Source organism: Asparagus officinalis, chromosome 6, assembly GCF_001876935.1.
Source record: "Asparagus officinalis chromosome 6, Aspof.V1, whole genome shotgun sequence".
NCBI lineage: Eukaryota > Viridiplantae > Streptophyta > Magnoliopsida > Asparagales > Asparagaceae > Asparagus > Asparagus officinalis.
Genome location: NC_033799.1, coordinates 11,133,116 through 11,153,893, shown reverse-complemented (window position 1 = coordinate 11,153,893; position 20,778 = coordinate 11,133,116). Strand labels below are relative to the sequence as shown.

Below are 20,778 nucleotides of genomic sequence, written 5' to 3'. Positions count from 1 at the left end.
TAAATACCCTATCCTATAGTCTCCCCTACTTTGCACATATATACCCTCATTTAAATATCCTCAGTCATGTAAGCGTGAGACTACTACTTGTAAAACTTTTAATCCTAAATCTATCATAATTCTATTTTTAAAAATAGGATTTTGATAGATATTTAACAAATATTGAGGGTTTAATTAAAGTGGCATGTGATTATTAATGTCACATGAAAATTCTCATGTTTGCATAACTAAGGATATTAAATGCAAATTTTAAGAGGAAATTCTTATGTTTACATAATTGAGAGTATTAAAATACAAAGTTTAAAAGTTTTATGGTACATATGTGCTATAAAAAACAACCAAGGGCATATATTTAAGTGCAAAGTTGAGGAAACTATAGGATTATTGATTGCGATTGAGCTGCGTAGAATTATGTAGTTTCAACTTCTGGAGTAGGGGAAAAAAATATTTGTACTAAATTAAATAACATAAAAAGATACTGCAATTACGGAAGAATGGCCGTAGGATCAAATTTCAGGAGTTGATGCAGTTGGATCTACACTGAAGCTCCTGAGTAGTTTGCAACAGCCGCTTAACCAGAGCTGTGAGCAGAGTTTTCTATCGGGTAAAAAAAAAAGAAAAAAAAGAAAAAAGAGTTGTGAGCGACTAAAGACCATATTTCAGCTTGCTGCAAGCGATTCGAATTAGAGCATCTCCAACAGCATCCCCAAAATTTTCTCCAAAATAGAGAAACAAAAGTCATATTCTCCAAATTATTTTTGCTCCAACTCCAACAGCTTCCTCATTTTGAAAAATTGCATTTATTACAATAATAAAGCTCTCCCCAAAAATTTGGAGAATGCTGCAGATTTGGTGAAGGCTCCCTATTTTTTTTTCATTCTTCCCTATTTTGGGGAATGATATGGGAATCTGTTGAACCAAAAAAAAGCTCTATATTCCCCAAAATTGAGTATTTCAAGAAGATGGGGAAGCTGTTGGAGATGCTAAAAAAAGCTCTATATTCCCCAAAATTGAGTATTTCAAGAAGATGGGGAAGCTGTTGGAGATGCTCTTACTGCAAGCCGCAAGTAACAAATAGATGATAAAATATTTCCATCAGCAACAAATAGATCACAGAAATTAAACAAACAACCCTGCCATTCAAGTACAAAGGAAAGGGAGAAGAAAACAAAGAATATACATAGGGCTCTTTTATGCACAAAAGAAATTCCCCACTAGGCTTGAGCCATTACAAACAACTGCTGTGCTGCCCAAAATAATAAAGAAATTAAAGGTATTGACAAAATTAAGAAAGAAAAAACAACAGCAGAATGGACTTCACTAGAAGAGCCTCAGTTCATACTCTCCGGCCATGGTTATGCTACCTTACCCACGGAAGAAGCGTCGTACCCACTTTTCTCAATGATTTTCAGGTAACGAACCTAAGAAAGCCGACAGTTTGAGGATTGACATTAGTACATGAATAAATCTTCTTGAAGGTTAATATACTTCATGATAAAATGATGGATTCAATGATAAAGATGAAGGTAGGATACCTGTATTCCAGAAATAGTAAAATATGGGATCTCGAACTTGACACGAATAGGGGCTTTTTTATCGGGCATTGAATCTTCAGATGGTACACTAGGAAGACCGAATTCTGCCCGTGACAAGTATTCCTAGGAAAATAGTTGCATAACCATGTAAAGATGCAAAGCAAGCACATTTTTTTGACGCTCATGTACCAACAACAAGAAAGAAAACATCAAATCCCCTAAACAATCAAGATAAAGCTACAGAATTTCCATAGGGGAAGGTGTCACTGACTTAATAAATAGCTAAAATAGGGACATCCAAATCTATAACAGATGATACAGACAAAACATAGTAAAGGATTATTTATCACTATCCAAATTTGGTGAAGATCTGACCCTTAAGCCAGATACAATTCTTTTATTTTTCCCTAACCTGCTACAATTGTTTGAAAACAAATGCTGATGTAAACAATATTTGAATGTAAAACGCTGATGGAGTCAAGTCTAATGTTTAAAGTCTGACATTTGAAGAGGCCACTAAAAATGAACAGCCATGTAAATTTCCAAAACACAGGAATTGCTAAACTAAACCAAATTGTATCCTATCCAATTAAAATAGTATGCAGCCAATTATACGGATTTATTAGTAGAAAACTTACCTTGCCACCAGGAAAAGATTTAATCTTCCAGATCAATGCATCTTTTTCAGGTGCATATGCAGCAGATCCCATGGATGTCCGCACAATAGGATTGATGGCATCTGCGGGTATAGGAATTTCAATTTCCACGCTTGTTGCAGTGCTGCAGGAAGATTCAGTTACGCATATAAGGGCAGAAAACAAGGAGCAATATGATGTAAAATAAGGATCTTTCTAATAATACAAGAGTGAACAAACGTACCTTCGCTCCTTAAACTGGCTTTTTGCCTTCACCATGATCTCTATACGACTTTTTGAGTGCCTCTCTATTTGGGCCTCCACCCATATAAGAGGTTTTACCTGATAGGGAGTAACATAAAGATGGGTTAAGAAGTTTATGTGTATTACAAACAAGGAAATTTATGAATGGGTAGATGCACATAAGCAAGAAATAAACCTGTGTAGTAAGTCTGTAGTTCATCAAATCAAAAGCACCATCAGGTGGTATGAAGGATATTGTCCTGTCATTTTCAAAACGGGCCAACCGTACACACCTAAAACAGAAAAAATTGGCCATAATACTGTTAAGAAAATAAAACATATGAAAATTTCCCAAAAATATCGAACCAATGACCACGATATGACTGAAAAATGAGAGAAAGGGGGAAAACATACTGATGAAACTTGATGTCTTCAAGGTCAATAGCTTTTCCTTTTGTAGCTCGACCTTGGGCCTCCAAAAGCACTCGGTCATTTAGTCCAAGCTTACATTCAGGCATCCCACTATACCACATACAATGATAATCATAAATAAGTAAAATAGAGTTAAAACCAAGTAACACATATTAAACGAAAACTTCAATTGTTTGTCATGATGTGCATCACTAATGCCAAACAGATAAAGCATGTATCCCAGATGTTTAGGTCGGACATGATTTCTTTTCTAAAATTAAACCCACTCAGCGTTATCATGGGTCTTCTTGGTTAAATTAACCATAATTAGATCCACTTTAATTCCTTATATCCATGTTTGTTTAGACAGATCTCTAGTCCATGTTTGCTCCAATAACCAGGAATCCTACCGCTACTTCTAGCTGGTATGTTTTAGCTTTCCTTGCGCATGTCACAATTTCTCAAAATTATATTACTCAAGACAAGATTCCTCCTTCCATAAGCAACTTTATTAAAGTTAGTTAGAATATACTAAGAATATTCCATCTAAATCCCTTGTATGGGCACTTACATATCTCTGCACTCAATTTGCTTGGAGAACATGCATGCATAATGTGTCAGGCCATTTGGGAAAAAAATCACATTAAATGAAATTTTCTAAATAGTATAAACTTTCTCTCTTTTTTCCTTGATATTATAATATATATTAAGGTTCTTCCTTAAATATGTACGAGTATACATGTATAACTAAATATATGTATGCCTACAGAAACATACACATATAGAAGTGATCCTCAACTTTAGGTTTTGGAGATACTTTTCGTTAGTGAGAAAATATGATGCTCATTTTCGTTCCAAAATTCATAGTGTTTTACACATGTAAAAATAAAAAACAAAGAAGTCACAGTGTACCTCAAATATGTCCTCATTTTCAACGCTCCAACAACATCAGATCGAATAATTTGCCCATTGCTATTGACGAGAATATTAACACTTTCTACAACATCCAAGAACACCTGAGAGGACAGGAATCACTTCCTTAAATACCACAATTCTAATTAAAATAAGATCAACCATTTAAAATAAACACACCTACTTCATTCTTCTTGTAGCGTATCCCTTCACTTCGCCAGGACACTGCATTTGTCACGGCCATTGGAGGCCTTTGTGTTACTTCCATCCTGTATGCATCTGTCTTGATAAACTCACTCAGAATTCGCGCTTCTGTGTACTGTGGGTATCCGTAGTCCATCATTTCATCAAGTAACTCATACTGGCCAAACCAAAAAATAAGCGCGCTTATGTAGTTAAACCAAAAATAATTAAAAATATTTTTCATTATAGTAATGATGAAGGGGGAAATGTGAAGGTTCATCTTAATACCACCACGACAAAATTATCTCTAAGTGACTCCTCTTCTAACTCTTCAAAGTAATGCTTAAGAACCTGCATGAAAAAAAAAAACTTCCTTTAACTCGATAAATTTAAAACTTCATCGAAATCAATAAAAATTATATAAGCATGATGTCTCGCTCAACTTTCTCCAATTGCTCATGTGAACCAGTAGAATTAACGTGTAACTCACTCCGTTAACCATTGCTTGTATCCGAAAATTTAAAACAATTCTTTATTAATCCTCATGTGAACCAGAAAAATTATGCACTAAATTGTATCAATCAACTCCAAACGATGCTCATTTTTACATGGAAAACAGCAAAAATGAAAAATAAAAAAAAATTCACACATTATTGGAATAAAAAATCAAACTCACGTCGACAACACGATGAAGAAACGATAGAAGACTTGCAGCATTGCAATTCTGCCTCGACGCCGTCATCAAGAACACATTGTTGTGCTGAATGAACATGTAACTCACTCCCTTATCATACACCACTGGATCTTGAGTCTCTGGATCCCCCTAAAAATTTCAAAAAAAAAAAAATCAATTCCAATTCAATTTCATTATAGAACTCAATAACTCAAACCTCTTTCTCGATCAATTTGCCAAAGAATTTCTCGGCTTGGACATTGAGATTAGGGCTAGGGTTAGGGTTTCAAGGATCAGACTCGATTCGCCATTTTCTGTGATAGTGGCATCTTTTCTTCGTCTTCGTCTGATGGAAGAAGAGAGAGAGAGAGAGCTCAAAATGTGAAATGGGCCATCGGAGCCCGGCCCATTTAATTGTGGTCTACTAGAAAACTCTACGATGGGCCTTTAGAAGGTTTGTTGACAGCAAAATCACACTTTTTCTGCGTAAAATTGTCATGAAGCTATTATTCGGGTAGGTAACTTTCATGCTATCATGCGCAAGTACACTTTGTATCGGAATGGGTGGCGTAGGAAAGTTGAAGAATCGCATTGGGCTATGAATACTGTGGAAGCATGTCATTAATATTTAGGTACATAAAAAATGAGAAAGACGTAGAACGATCTTGCAGTTTCGGAACTAACTCCCAAACGAAGTTTTTATGGAGAGATTGAATCTCCTCCGACATAGCATCTAATCATTCTTGTCGCTCATCGCTTTCCATGGCTTCTTTGAAAGTAGAATGATCTTCTCCGCTAGCTAAGAGTGCATAGCAGACTTCATCTTCCCATCCGAATCGTTGAGGAGGCTTGATGACTCATCTCTGTCTTGATTGTGCTATGCTTGTAGGTTCTGCATGAACCTCTTCGGCTTGTTGCTGCTCATCGTGTTGCTCCACCTCAGCTTGATTTTCTAGAATATAACCTTCCTTTGACAAAGAAAATTTAGTATGACAATGATTCTCTTCACGATCCTCATCTTTGTCACTAGCTTCAGCTCCAAGTCTTTCCTCAAACACGGTATATCTACTCAGCACTTTCTTCTTATTTTTTGGATCCCACAGTTTGTAGCATTTCACTCCCTTCTCAAAACCGAGAAAAATGCACTCGAGTGACTTTGGCTTCATCTTGTTCTGTTCGTCACTCGGAATATGAACATATGCCTTTCATCCGAAAACCTTCAGAGTAGAATAGTCAACTTCTTTGTCCGACCATACTTCTTCGGCACATTTAAAGTTCAGAAGCTTAGACGGTGACCGATTAACCAAGTAGGTAGCATGGTTAACAGATTCAACCCAAAAAGACTCGAGCAATCATGCATGAAGTCTCATGCATCTTTCTTTCTCTATGAAAGTCTGGTTCATCCTTTCCATCGCACCATCTGCTATGGAGTTTTCTTCACGGTAAAGTGTCGCGTAATACCTTCTTGCTTGCAAAACGCTAGGAACCTCCCATCATGATATTCACCTTTGTTGTCACTTTATAAATACTTGATCTTCCGTCCAGTTTGGTTCTCTACTTCTGCCTTCCATTCTTTGAACTTCTCAAAGACCTCAGATTTATTCCGCATGAAGTAGACCTAAAGTTTTCGCGAATAGTCATCCATGAAGGTGACAAAATAGCGAACACCACCATGAGATTTTGTAGGTGCCCCCCCCATACATAGGAGTGAATATAGTCAAGAATCCCCTTTGTACGATTCTCCTTTTTTGCAAGCTTGAATGAGACCTTGCATTGCTTTCCAAGTACACAATACTTGCAGAAATCCAACTTGCAAGTCTCCATGTTCTTTAACAGCTTTCTCTTGTGCAGCTCCTCCATAGCCCGCTCACTCATATGGCCAAGACGAAGATACCATAGATGAGTCGAGTCTTCCCCAGAGTTAGTCATGGAGTCCTCTTTGAAAGTTGTGGATACGACTACTTCCCCTGAGACAGTATCTCTTAGAAGATTGTACAAGTTGTTGGGAAGCTTCTCTCCTTGCATGATCACCATCAAGCCCTTACAAATCTTAATCTTTCCTCCGCTTGAGGAGTAGGTGAGGCCACTTGCATCTAGAGTGCCCAAAGAAATTAGGTTTTTCTTGAGTGCAGGAATATGTCGCACGTTGCCGAAAGTGCAAATGATGTCATCATACATCTTCACCTTCACCGTGCCAATGCCGATGACCTTGCACGCGACATTATTCCCCATGCGGACTTCACCTCTATCCTTCTTTTCATATGTGTCGAACCAAAACCTATTTGCACACATATGGAAAGAGCAACCTGAATCAAGAATCCAAGAATTAGAAATGGTTTTACCTGACGAAACTAAAAGAAGCTCGACACTGTTCTCCGTGGTAACTCCAGCCATAGAGGTGGTTTCAGAATTCTTCCCTTCTTTCTAATCTGTCTTGAACTTTCTGCAGTTCTTCTTAAAGTGGTCTTTCTTATGCCAGTAGTAACACTCCTTATCCTTGTGGCTCTTAGATTTAGATCTCCCGCGGTTATCCAACTTGGCACCTTTCTACTTGGATCGACCTCGATCGTTCAACTCCTTGACGAGTAGGCCTTCATTTTTCAAGTCAACTCTCGTGCTCTTGTTCATTTTGACATGGGAGATGATGTCTTGAACAAGCTCTTCAAACCGAATAGTCTCCTTGCCAAACATGAGTGTGGTCCAGAAATGTTTGAATGACGACGACAAGGATCATAGCAAAAGCAAATCTTTACCCTCTTCTTCAAACTTGACCTTCACTCTCAACAAATCCGTTATACAACAGTTAAACACATTAAGATACTCCATAATATCATCTCCATCTTCCATACGAAAATTAAACAAATCATCTTTTAAGAAAATCTTGTTAGAGAGAGTCTTTCCCATGTAGAGATTCTCTAACTTCTCCCATGTGCCCCTTGCGGTAGTCTCCTCCATCACGTTGTAGGTGACTTCGTCGGATAAGTGCAGCTCAATCAAGCTCATTGCCTTAAGGCCTGCCTTGTTCCAAGCCTCCATAGACATCGTCTCAGGCTTGTGCTCAACCCCCATAATGCACATGTGTAGATCTTACTGAATCAAGATATTCTTCATCTTACGCTGTCATAGTGTGAAATTACTTCGCCCATCGAATGGCTTCAACTCAACCTTCACACCGCCGATTATTGACTTGTCTTCAGCTATTAAGAACACCACAACCTCGCTCTGATACCACTTGTTGGTGTTGACGAACCGTAAAACTTCTCAACAACACTTCAGGTTCTTGTTCTTAATGACAAAAAGATAAAAGATAATCACATAAAGAATGGACACAAGGATTTACGTGAAAACCCAAATGGGAAAAACCACGGGTTGAGCTCAGAGCTCGGAGGATACTTCACTATATGGAATCAAAAAATTGGTATAAAGCACACATGGCACACCCAACAACGCCGACTTCCTCACAACCCTCACTCACGCTCTTTGTCTATTAACTCAACACTCGAGATCTCTACAACACAAGAGACTCTCATTCACTCTAACTCTCTATACTTTCAAGAGAACAAGTGGAAAACTTAGATTACTCTTGGACTGCCTTTGATTACCTCTCCACAATGAGAGCATGCCTTTTTATAGGTCTTGATTAACCTTTTCATCTTCCAAAATGCTTGAGAATACACAAATCTGTCCAGATTCGGTAGGGTACTTTGACTGACCATAACTCCATCCATACTATTCCAATTTCTATCATTCAAAGCTTGGAGTAAACTATGCATGTACCTCTACAACTTTTATATAGCATTCCGAGTCAAATAATGACTGCACTATGCCCGAAAAGATCATGCAAAATTGTATCTGCATGCAGAAAATTGTAGTAATAAATTTAGTTAGAAATTGAGCCAACTCCAATATTAAGCTTATGCATTTATTAAGCTTTTTCGTCAATTGTTAAGCTTATACGTTGGTTGTTAAGTTTATGTATTCATTATTAAGCTTTTTCATTAGTTGTTTAGTGTAGCCATTGGTTGTTAAACTTATCTAGTTAGTTTTTAAGTTTATGTGTTCGTTGTTAAGTCATGTTGTAGTTGTCCTCTTACCTACTTTTGAGAGATTAATTAAGAGGGAGTAGAAAGGAAAACGTGTGGACAAGTTTTAGGGCGGTGAGGGGGTGGTGGGCCTAGGCGAAAGTGATAAGTGAGGTGATGAGGTAAGAGGGGGTGGTGCGAACCACATAGAAGAAGAAGTCGAGGCAGGGTTTGCTGGAGGAGGAGGGATGGGAGAGATCATATGAGAGGGGATGGAGAGATCTGAAGACGGAGGATAAGGGAAGGGAGGTGAGATAGGAGGGTGCATGGATATATGATGGCAATCCCAAAAAAGTCGAGGCAGGGATTGCCGGGAGAGGAGGGATGAGAGAAGGCGTAGGAGGGTGGATGTATGATGATGGACCCAAAAAAACTAAGGTAGGGGTTGCTGAGGATAGAGAGGGGTGATGGGAGGTGGATGTATGATCGTGGGCTAGAAAATCGAGGAAGGGGTTGCCGGAGGAGGAGGAGAGGAAGTAGAAAGGTGAATGTATGATGTAGTCAGAGGAGGAGGAGGGAAGAGAGGGTAAGTGAGAACATGAAATAATGTATGATACTAGTGGGCTCAAAGAAGTCAAGGCAGCGGGTTGCCCAAGGAGAAGTGAAGGGGAGAGGAAAGAGAAGAGAGAGGAAGAGGAAAAGGGAAGAAGAAAGAGATGAGAGGGAAAGGGCATTGCGGAAATTTTTTCTTTTTTTTAATTATTGGTGACATGGCACAGAATTTTGGGGGTAGCAGCATAAAAATGTGGATGTTGAGAGTTTTTGACATATTGACTTAGGCTTGGGGGTTGGGCATATTCGCTTTTTGATTTTGGGGCTAGGAACATTTTCCCCTAAAGATTAATACATAAAGGTCAAAATTTATTTACTAATATATCTTCAGATTTCATTGCATGTTATAATTAATGTAGACATGCCATATACCTAAACCTTTACGTTCAAGAACACAAAGTGCTATCAGATTCCAACAGGTACTAGGACTACTATATTGATTGTTTTTCTATCTTATGTGCTTGATGGTTTCATCACACAGTGTTTTGAGATTAATTAGAAATGAAGATCATCACGCACGCTACATTAATGAACTCCTAAACTCTAGCATGCATTGAGTAATGAAAGATAAATAGGGTAAATTTCACATAATCCCCCGGAAAAAAAATGGTCCGTTATGAGATAATACCAAAAATTTCTGAAATTGGATGATAACAGTGAGAGAATTTTGGTCACGTTGGGGATTACCTGACAAATATGTTTGGTGTTATGTGATATTTTTAAAAATGTTGGTGTCTCCTCAAAGTGATGGATTTGAAACTGGGCCACTGAAAATTTACGGACCATTAGTAGGTCATGTGACTATACCGTATCGATTTGTATCGAATTTGGCCCATTCGAATCTCGGCCACCTTAATTTCACAATCCATTAGCCTTTTAAATGAGCTTCTTAATTAGTACTAGTAATCAATTAGGCTGTAAGTACTAGTTGATATCAAAACCACACTTTTCTCATGTAAATCATCGTAAACTTATCGCTCGAGTAAGGTTAGTTTTCATTTTGGCACGCACTGTCGAATTAGCTATATAAAGTTAATTACTCCAGCCAATAACAATAAACAAAAAAGGTTGCAATTTTTGTTGTTGCCTTCTTATTAATTTGCAGGGTTCTCTTATTACCCTTGTTAATTGCTTTTTCCTTAAAAGAGTTTTCTGAAAAATATATCAAACAAATACATTTTGAATCGGATTGGATGGTGTAGGAGCGCTGAAGAGTTTTATGGTTATCAACTATGTTTAATTTCTTGTAAGATATTTTATTAAGTCTAAATTTGGATGGCTGTAGATAGAGCGCTGGACTGTTAACTGCTAAGGTGACTGCTAAGGTGACTGGAGCTGTTGTCCTATTGACAGTCAGGATGTCATAGGACAAAGTCATCCGATTACAAAATTTAACCTTCATTTCTGCATTGCCTATGTAACTATGTTTTTTTTTGTTTTTTTAACATAAAATTGCTTGTTTTGTTCTTAATTATAACCGTGGCTAATTTTTTTTAAACATTTACTAGCAAAATAAAAATGTGTTTTATTTGAAGAAATAACACATACAATACCTTCAGTCTTCAATTAATATTAACAAAGCACATACAATACCTTCAGTCTTCTCTATTAACCAATTAAGTTGTTTTTTTCAACCTAAAAGGAACTATTTTCCAAAAAAAAAAATGTTATTTAATTAGCTTAGAAATACTATTGGTCTAGTACAAAACTCTCATCGTAGAATGTTCTGGTCACAGGGTGCGAGGAGTAAAATCTCATTGTACCAATCTTTCGAGTACGTTGTCAATCTAAGAGAACCTCAAAATTTTGTGACGCCAAGACTTTTATTTCTCGAGAGGGAATCAGAAAACGTGCAAATTAGGGTAGCTTGCATTTTTCTTCTCCGCATTTAACTAACGTTCGAGTAGGAATTATAGTACATAAAATATAATATAACGGGCTCATATACATCTAAGATGAACGCAATAGTCCCAGAAAACTGAAGATAGAAGGTAAAAAAAGGTAAAGAGAAGGGTAAAAAAAAATGGGTAGCTAAAAGAATTGCTTTCACTTCAGTGAAGACAATCGCTCGATAAACAGATCAAACGTCTCATCGCGATCCAGCATGCTGACTCTCACATACTTGGCCTCCACACCAAAATGTTTACCACTTCGAGTTAGTATCTTGTAACTCTTTAGGTAATTCTCGCAGTCTTCGATCCCATCTCTCTCACATTTGAGCCATGCAAAAGCTGCAAGTACCCGACAAGCGAAAATAGAAAATTAGACAAAGTATAGTAATCTTTTCAATGAAGCAAATGACAAGATCAATGGTATGTTATCTTTGTTAAGTGGACTCATCGTGTTCGAATCAACATGAATGTAGATGGAGATTGTTCTTGATGGTGGTTGGCGAGTATGAATTTATTTAGTTTTATTTTTATTAGTTTTTAAAACTTTTTTCCAGTGGTTGTTTGCATTTTTTTTCATGTTTGTTTTTCGTGAAAACCCCTCACTAAGGGCTTTTGACATGATGAGTGAATAATTCTGCTAGATCATGTATTGACGAGTATGAATTTATTTAGTTTTATTTTTATTAGTTTTTAAAACTTTTTTCCTGTGGTTGTTTGCATTTTTTTTCATGTTTGTTTTTCGTGAAAACCCTTCACTAAGGGCTTTTGACACGATGAGTGAATAATTCTGCTAGATCATGTAAATGGCTCGTTTGGTACACAAGATTGGTAAGAATGGGTTCCCACTTCTCATTCATTACTTCTCATTCATGCCTACCAAACACAATGTGCCCATTTCCACCTCCTCCATTCTCACTTTTACGAGAACAGAAATGAGCCTTCCATTCCATTTCTTGCTTTATTTCCATTTCTTACTTTATTCCATTCTCACTTGTTCCCGTTCCCCGTACAAAATGAGGCGAAATATTAATGATGAAACGTCAAATTATTGGCAAATGCTAATCACTGAAAATTGAATATATATCTTCATTATATGTTAATAATGTAGACATACCATATTATGTTACCTAGACTTTCAAGTTCAAGAAATCAGATTCCTACATTTATTAGCACTATTAAATTGATTGTCGCTAGTAGTTTCAATATATATATATATATATATATAAGGTAATTATTCAAGAGAAGAATTGGATATATACCAGGATTAGCAGAAGTTTGCTGTCCAATGAAATTGCAGTGGTCAGACTCATACTCAGGCAAGCTAAACATCCCCGTCGTCTTTGCAACCTCCCTCAACCTCTCCCATCGATAGCCAAGGATTCTCCTCCCATAGTCGAAAAGCCTAGCTGCAGGATCAGTGACCGGGAGCTCATACCCATCAGAAACCACTTTCAGTATCTGTGCAGCTCGAACCTGTGAGTCCTTTGACACCCCGATTGTGTTCAGCTCTATGAACTTGGTCATTCTCTTTGCTACTTCCCGGTCCTTCACAAGTGCCCATCTGCTCATTGAGACAGTAAAAGTCAACACCTGTTTGATAATGATGTACATAATGTGGAATAAATGCTATCTCATCTTGCTAGATCAGACCCACACATTGAACTGTATGGATGCGAGACAAAATAGGAATAATTACGTTCAGATAGCATGAGGTATGGTGCAAGTGCACGAGTGACTCTGGACTAAGCGTATCTACATGGGTAACCCTGTAATTAATGATAATCCTGAGAGGGAACAAGTAAACAGATTCCAAGAACACCCACACAACTGCAATTTGTAGTCTCAGGGTTACTCCTGCAGGCATGCGTACTCGAGGATCACCACTATAATTACACCATCCTCAGTGTATCTGGATGTAACTATTTAATTAATCCAACAGAATATTGTCTTACCCTAGTCGAGTCCCAGCATGGCCGGTGCTCTTAGAGACGGTGAACAACATAATGTCGTTATCTGCTGGACCGGTGATAGCAGTGTACTGAGGCCAGTAGTAGGCGAGATCGTGGACCATCTTCCCCTTCTTGGAGTTCAATACAGGGTGTTTTATGTAACCATCAGGGTTGTTCGGAGAACATATGATCTCGATGTATGAGTCACCAGTGAAAGCAGAGGCATCGCCGGCCCACTTGAAAAGTCCTGACCGGAGGTAGTCGGTCACTGCTGAATAAGACTGCAAGAATGTTGCAGATTAATTTTTTTAATCAAGGTGTTATAATTACACTAGTCAGCAGATTAAGAGACATATGGACCAATAACTGCAGATCACATGTCTTGAGTTTTCATAGTGAAGGCAGACAGATGAGAGACATCAGATTCTTTACTTCAAAAGGAGAAAAAATAACAAAGAACACAAGATCAACAGAGCAGAAGATATAAAGAAATATATATATATATATATATATATATATATATATATATATATATATATATATTATATATATATATATAATATAGAGAAGAGAGAGAGAGAGAGAGAGAATGGAGACCTTGGTACCAAGTTGCTTAAAAGTAACTGGTAGTGATGTGGCCTAATCTTACCCCTACATCACACCTCGAAGATAGAGCCTCAACCACCATTCACCAACTCCAATATAGATATAGGGACAAGATTAGGCCCACATCAGTACCAAGTTTCTCCATTTTTCTCATATATATATATATATATATATATATATATATATATATATATATATATATATATATATATGAAATAAAATTAGTATTCAAGTTAATAACAGACAAATGAGAAGACTTGTTGCAAGTTTATTATCAGAACTTTTAATTAGGAGAACTAATCATGTGTGTTGTCTAGTTGAAACAAGACAAGAGAGTGGAGATGCAGTCAAAGAACTGTCATTGCGTTCATCATCATGAGCACGTTACTTTGCTTAGGCTTTGATAGTTTAAAAAAGTGAGGTCGGTTTTAGGATCAAAGTTGAACATTTAGATGACATAATTCTAATTAACAAATTAATGATGGAGCACTTGCCATCACATGCAAAAAGAGGCAAGACAGTGGAGGAAAGCAGACAAAGAAGCAGGCTTTGAAAGTTAGACTTTAAACTACTAAGAATGCTTATGATAGTGGTGTGCCTAAACTAACTTTTAAACCTAATAATCATTAAGCCATAGGACATGGCAACCAAAAAGGAGGTAGAATAAAGTGCATACAGACCCCAAAAATCATAGGAATAAAGGCAATCATAAACCTTGAACATATATAGTCAATTAGCAAATGGTTTAAGCATCAATGGTATCTAAATAGTTGCGATTCGTTCTTAATAAAACATCCATTCCCATTTTTCACTCAATATGACTCGTAACTGTATATTAGATCATAGATGATTATGACAAAAGAAGTGGTCCCTCTACGGAGTAGCGATAAGATCTCACTGCGAGGGTAAATTACACCGTTAAGGAAAATAAAAATTTGTTAAGGTGTCATTTGCTAACTAGACCTCTAAAGACTACAATTAACCGTGAATACAAATCTTATCAAACACCCCCAATCCAAGCAAGGTGTTCTGAACCATAAAGAGGGCAATTAAAATTTCCGAACTAATAGATTTGTACTCATTAACAACTGCTACTCAGTTTAATTGATGAAATTAGGAGAGTGTACCGAGTAATAAGGGACGGCAGAGACAACACTCATGGGCTCGGTTGCATCTGAAGGGGAGAGAGCGTATAGCGCCGCCTGAAACAGCTGCGTCGATCCGGTGCCAACGATTATATGTCGATCGTCAGCGACAGCATTGCCGACCAAGTTGTGGAGACGACGGATTTGGAGAGCGAAGTCAGGCTCAAGAAACCAGCACACGTTTGTGACGTCCGAGAAGTAGCTCATTGTTTGCCATCCTGGGATCACAACGGTTCCTTGTCCTCCCATTGTGCGCCAGAATGACTCGAACATAGTAGGGTCACCACTGCAAAAAAGAATTTGCAAAATAAAATAAAATAAAAATAAAAATAAAAGAAAATTATCACCATCATATAAAGCCATTATAATCATAGTTAAAAGTTTCTTTAACCTTACAAAGATAAATGCAATATTTTGTTTGGAAATTATATATCTTCTCCTGGAAAAAGGGAACAATTTACCGGTATAAATTACATGGAAATATTGGGAAAGAGGGAAAATTTGCCTCAAAAGAACTCAGAAAACTCTATTTTTAGAAAAATGATGATCATAGCCACCTGTATTTTTGAGGAAAAAAAAATATATTGAAGGTTTTGCTTGCAGAAACAACAAAACCACACCCAAAGAAAGAAAAAAAAACGTCTAAGACTAGTCATCAGACTGAATAACCATCAGGTGGGACCCAGCCATAACCGTCTTCAACCGCTACGGAAGCTCACCATAGATGCACTCATAACTACACTTCCAAAATTTATTCTTTTATTTTTTTTTTACCATATGCATAAAAAAGGCTTCTTCAATTTTTTTAAAAAATATACTCACTGATCGAGATTAATGATGGAGTCCTTGGAAACGGGTTTGGACCCGCTAGTCGAGCTGACGCTGATATCCTGCCCCGCAACCTTCACCCCCTTAACCTGCTCCACCACCATCCTACCTCCCTCCTCCTCCAAAAAGCTTTCTTTTTCTTCTTCTTCTTCCTCTCTCTTCAAAAAGCTCCCACCTTTTTCCTTCTCTTCAAAAACCCAACTCTCTTTATAGACGCAAGACGTCACAAAATAAACAGCGAGCGAGGCGGCGACACCAAAGCTGGCGATTTCCCTTATCAGAGATCAAGTTTTTGCCTAAAATAGGAAGTGGGTTCCTATTCTTGGGAGATTTTTGCGATCTGGGTCTCATTTTGGGCCCAAAGAGTTCGGCTAGAGGGTTCGTTAGTGCTGTGGAGAAACTCAGGAGAATCTTTACGGTGTTGGAAGAGACCTGAGGGGAGATCTTTTGGGAAGTGCAGTAAGGAGACAATGAAGAGATTGAAGGGTGTTTTGAGAGATGGCGGGTTTATATAAAAGGTAGAGCTTTTTTGTTGCCTTCGATTTTGAACTGTGTGTACTTTTTTTAAGGCCCTGTTTGGATTCGCTCCCGATGGAGAGAAATTGAGTGAACATAAGATGACGGAAGTAGAGAGTAATATATAGAACTTGTTCGCAGGTTTCAAGTTAGGTGGAAAAGTTTTACACCGCTTCCACATCAGATTTTTCGTGGTCACATAGGATATAAGCTTTCCGTCTGTTTTTTTTCCCATCTTTGGTTCGCTAGGGTTGAAGAAGGGAAACTCGGTGAAAATCGTCGCCACATCAGATTTTTTTCTCTCCCTCATTTTCTTCCTCAACCTCGTGAAATCGATGAAAACTGCAGCCACGTCAGCTTTTTGCCATATAAACAAAAGTTTTCCCTTTTTTTCCATGCGAACCAAACACAAAAAAAATAAGGGAAAAATGCTTCCAGCCCCCAAAAGCCAAGTGAATGTGCTTCCCACCCCCAAGACTTGGTCAATGGGTGTTTTACCCCTAAAAATAAAGATGTTATTCTCTGAGCCCCCAAAACACAAAACCCAAGACATTAAAACATGTGAAGACCATAATACCCTTCTTTCTCTCTTTCTTTTTTTATTAAAATATGATGAGGATTATTTTATTATTTCTCTCTCTCTCTCTCTCTTTATCATGATTTAGGGAAAAATGCTTCCAGCCCCCAAAAGCCAAGTGAACATGCTTCCCACCCCCAGGACTTGGTCAATGGGTGTTTTACCCCTAAAAATAAAGATTGTGTTCTCTGAGGTCCCAAAACACAAAACCCAAGACATTAAAACATGTGAAGACCATAATACCCTTCTCTCTCTCTTTCTTTTTTTATTAAAATATGATGGGGATTATTTTATTATTTTTGTTTTCTCTCTCTCTTTATCATGATGTACCAAGAGGATAGTTGAAATGATTAATGAGGATTATTTTATTATTTTCGTTTTTTATTATTTTGGTTGTTTGTATTGGGAGGTTGTTAAAGTTACGGGTTGATTATTAAGGTTACGGGTTGGTTGTTAAGGTTAAGGGTTTGTTGTTAAGGTTATGAATCCTCTCTCTCTCTTTCTTTTTTTATTAAAATATGATGGGGAGATTATTTTATTATTTTTGTTTTCTCTCTCTCTCTTTATCATGATGTACCAAGAGGATAGTTGAAATGATTGATGAGGATTATTTTATTATTTTCGTTTTTTATTATTTTGGTTGTTTGTATTGGGAGGTTGTTAAAGTTACGGGTTGATTGTTAAGGTTACGGGTTGGTTGTTAAGGTTAAGGGTTTGTTGTTAAGGTTATGAATCCTCTCTCTCTCTCTTTCTTTTTTTATTAAAATATGATGGGGATTATTTTATTATTTTTGTTTTCTCTCTCTCTTTATCATGATGTACCAAGAGGATAGTTGAAATGATTGATGAGGATTATTTTATTATTTTTATTTTTTATTATTTTGGTTGTTTGTATTAGGAGGTTGTTAAAGTTACGGGTTGATTGTTAAGGTTACGGGTTGGTTGTTAAGGTTAAGGGTTTGTTGTTAAGGTTATGAATCCTCTCTCTCTCTCTTTCTTTTTTTATTAAAATATGATGATGATTATTTTATTATTTCTCTCTCTCTCTCTCTCTCTCTCTCTCTAATAATAAAAAACGAAAATAATAAAATAATCCTCATCAATCATTTCAACTATCCTCTTGGTACATCATGATAAAGAGAGAGAGAAAACAAAAATAATAAAATAATCCCCATCATATTTTAATAAAAAAAGAAAGAGAGAGAGAGGATTCACAACCTTAACAACAAACCCTTAACCTTAACAACCAACCCGTAACCTTAACAATCAACCCGTAACTTTAACAACCTCCCAATACAAACAACCAAAATAATAAAAAACGAAAATAATAAAATAATCCTCATCAATCATTTCAACTATCCTCTTGGTACATCATGATAAAGAGAGAGAGAAAACAAAAATAATAAAATAATCCCCATCATATTTTAATAAAAAAAGAAAGAGAGAGAGAGAGGATTCATAACCTTAACAACAAACCCTTAACCTTAACAACCAACCCGTAACCTTAACAATCAACCCGTAACTTTAACAACCTCCCAATACAAACAACCAAAATAATAAAAAACGAAAATAATAAAATAATCCTCATCAATCATTTCAACTATCCTCTTGGTACATCATGATAAAGAGAGAGAGAGAAAATAAAAATAATAAAATAATCCCCATCATATTTTAATAAAAAAAGAAAGAGAGAGAAAGAGGATTCATAACCTTAACAACAAACCCTTAACCTTAACAACCAACCCGGAACCTTAACAATCAACCCGTAACTTTAACAACCTCCCAATACAAACAACCAAAATAATAAAAAACGAAAATAATAAAATAATCCTCATCAATCATTTCAACTATCCTCTTGGTACATCATGATAAAGAGAGAGAGAGAAAATAAAAATAATAAAATAATCCCCATCATATTTTAATAAAAAAAGAAAGAGAGAGAAAGAGGATTCATAACCTTAACAACAAACCCTTAACCTTAACAACCAACCCGTAACCTTAACAATCAACCCGTAACTTTAACAACCTCCCAATACAAACAACCAAAATAATAAAAAACGAAAATAATAAAATAATCCTCATCAATCATTTCAACTATCCTCTTGGTACATCATGATAAAGAGAGAGAGAAAACAAAAATAATAAAATAATCCCCATCATATTTTAATAAAAAAAGAAAGAGAGAGAGAAGGGTATTATGGTCTTCACATGTTTTAATGTCTTGGGTTTTGTGTTTTGGGGGCTCAGAGAACAGATTATTTATTTTTAGGGGTAAAACGCCCATTGACCAAGTCCTGGGGGTGGGAAGCATGTTCACTTGGCTTTTGGGGGCTGGAAGCATTTTTCCCAAAAAATAAATACATTGGTTTCCCACCATTTTTTTATACGAACCAAAGCGAAACAATCTATTTATTGAAAAAGTTTAGAAACTCAAAACTTGTGTTTTTATACATGAAAATGCATTTCCCTATATCTAGGAAACGAACCAAATAGCCCCTTAAGGAAAATAGTCGGGAACTTATTTCAACACTATTGGAAAGTTTAATAAAGTCAAGCGGATGTAAAAGAATATATATAGATTTACATAATTAACATTATATGTGTAATAGTCTTTTTTGATAAAAAAAGTAACTTTGTTATTTTGTAATAGTTATCTTAACTTCACATTGGTCACACGCTTAGTTATTAACTTCTATTAACCCTAATTCTAACAGGTCCTAAAGGCTAAATTATCGATTGGTATTTTTAATAGGATCATATTAATATCAACGTTGACGTCAATTTAATATTGTTTTATATGGGAAAAAAATATTCAAGTTGGCATATTTAGTGGTAGGAAAAAATATCTAGTATGATATTAATTTTTATATTAATGTCATAATATCACAAGTGAAAGAAAAAATATATATCATATTGAACAAAGAGTTCTAAAAAATGCTAATTTAATAATTTAAACGTTTTGAGGGGTACACAATGTAAATATGATACAAATCTCAATCCCTTCTAAGATTAATGTGGGATGCATATGACTTGCACGTGGTCAAATATTTTGATTTTTTATTTGGTGGTAAATGTTTTCGTCAAAAGTTGCTTTTTCCATTGCTGTTAAATCTGTTACACCGTTTATCGATTACAAGTTCAAACTGAAAGAAAATTAATCTTTTTATAAGATCTTTTTACAATAAAAAGGTGAATATTACAACTTTATCCAATAAAACACAGCAGCAGTTTATCTCTTGCTGCTTTGTGTGGGATCTTTACCTGTACCGGGGACGCGTTAGTCGTGGACCACCGCAGATCAAATCCGGTTGACAAGGTTAATTATGCTCTTGTTTCACGAAGAAAACAATCGTAGCAGTGACAATCACGACCAAGCGAGATTGTGGCTCTTCTCGAGATTAAAACCAAGTTTAATCCGGAGGAAAGATGGGGAAAGAATCTCAAATCTTTTGAAGGTTTTTTCTTTATGAAAAAGTTCGCCAAGATCTGCCAATTCTCCTCTGAAATCCGTGGTCTACTGTTCAAATTGACAGCACCTCGCCCTCCGATTTCAGATCCTCTCAAATGAAGACCATGGACTTCTATTTATAGGCTTTTGTCACCATGTTTTCTGATAAGATCAGGTATTTTGACGTCATCTGTAGTTTATAACCGCACATGCGCACTTAAGGATAGCTTCAGAATAGTTGGGGAGGCTCTGGGACGAAAGAATCCTTAAAAAATATTGAAACCTGCGTTTTGGGAAGTTTTGGGAGCGGATCACCACCTGATGGCTCGGGGGGGGGGGAGCCACCAAATGGTGGCTCGTAACCTTGCGTGCCGGTTTGTACCACCTCGAGTATTTTGGCTATAACTCTCTCGTTCGATTTCGGAATGAGTTGATTCAAGATGTGTTGGAACGCTGACGAAAAGACCTACAACTTTTGTCTTGAGTTTCTTCAGAATCAAATCGTATCATGGCCGAAATGTCAGTTCTTTGTGTGAGCCACCAAATGGTAGCTCGGAGCTGTGCGAGCCACCAAATAGTGGCTCCCCACCC

General features: G+C 36.7%; 2 protein-coding genes across 2 annotated transcripts; both read right to left on the bottom strand.

The window, feature by feature from the left end:
• On the bottom strand, window positions 1,096–7,661 carry LOC109845736 (AP-1 complex subunit mu-2-like). Its single transcript, XM_020415009.1, is given in 16 exon segments — window positions 1,096–1,362; window positions 1,364–1,375; window positions 1,377–1,421; window positions 1,536–1,658; window positions 2,174–2,315; window positions 2,415–2,512; window positions 2,610–2,706; window positions 2,828–2,935; window positions 3,737–3,840; window positions 3,921–4,097; window positions 4,208–4,270; window positions 4,596–4,742; window positions 4,810–4,864; window positions 6,122–6,210; window positions 6,294–6,898; window positions 7,346–7,661. Coding segments are annotated over 16 exon segments (2,223 nt in total). The 3' UTR covers window positions 1,096–1,320.
• Window positions 11,068–15,900, bottom strand: LOC109844997 (tryptophan aminotransferase-related protein 2-like). Its single transcript, XM_020414179.1, has 5 exons — window positions 15,641–15,900; window positions 14,801–15,104; window positions 13,071–13,348; window positions 12,378–12,679; window positions 11,068–11,457 (listed from the first exon to the last, which is right to left on the bottom strand). Exons 1-5 carry the CDS (start codon window positions 15,748–15,750, stop codon window positions 11,273–11,275), a joined length of 1,179 nt encoding a protein of 392 aa, XP_020269768.1. The 5' UTR covers window positions 15,751–15,900; the 3' UTR covers window positions 11,068–11,272.

Excerpts from the sequence above, each read along its gene's own strand:
- LOC109844997 (XM_020414179.1), bottom strand. The coding sequence starts at position 15,750 with ATGGTGGTGGAGCAGGTTAAGGGGGTGAAGGTTGCGGGGCAGGATATC. Across the intron at positions 13,349-14,800 it reads CTGCCGTCCCTTATTACTCG|TCTTATTCAGCAGTGACCGA; the intron begins GTACACTCTCCT and ends ACATTCTTGCAG. Across the intron at positions 12,680-13,070 it reads CATGCTGGGACTCGACTAGG|ATGGGCACTTGTGAAGGACC; the intron begins GTAAGACAATAT and ends CTCAATGAGCAG.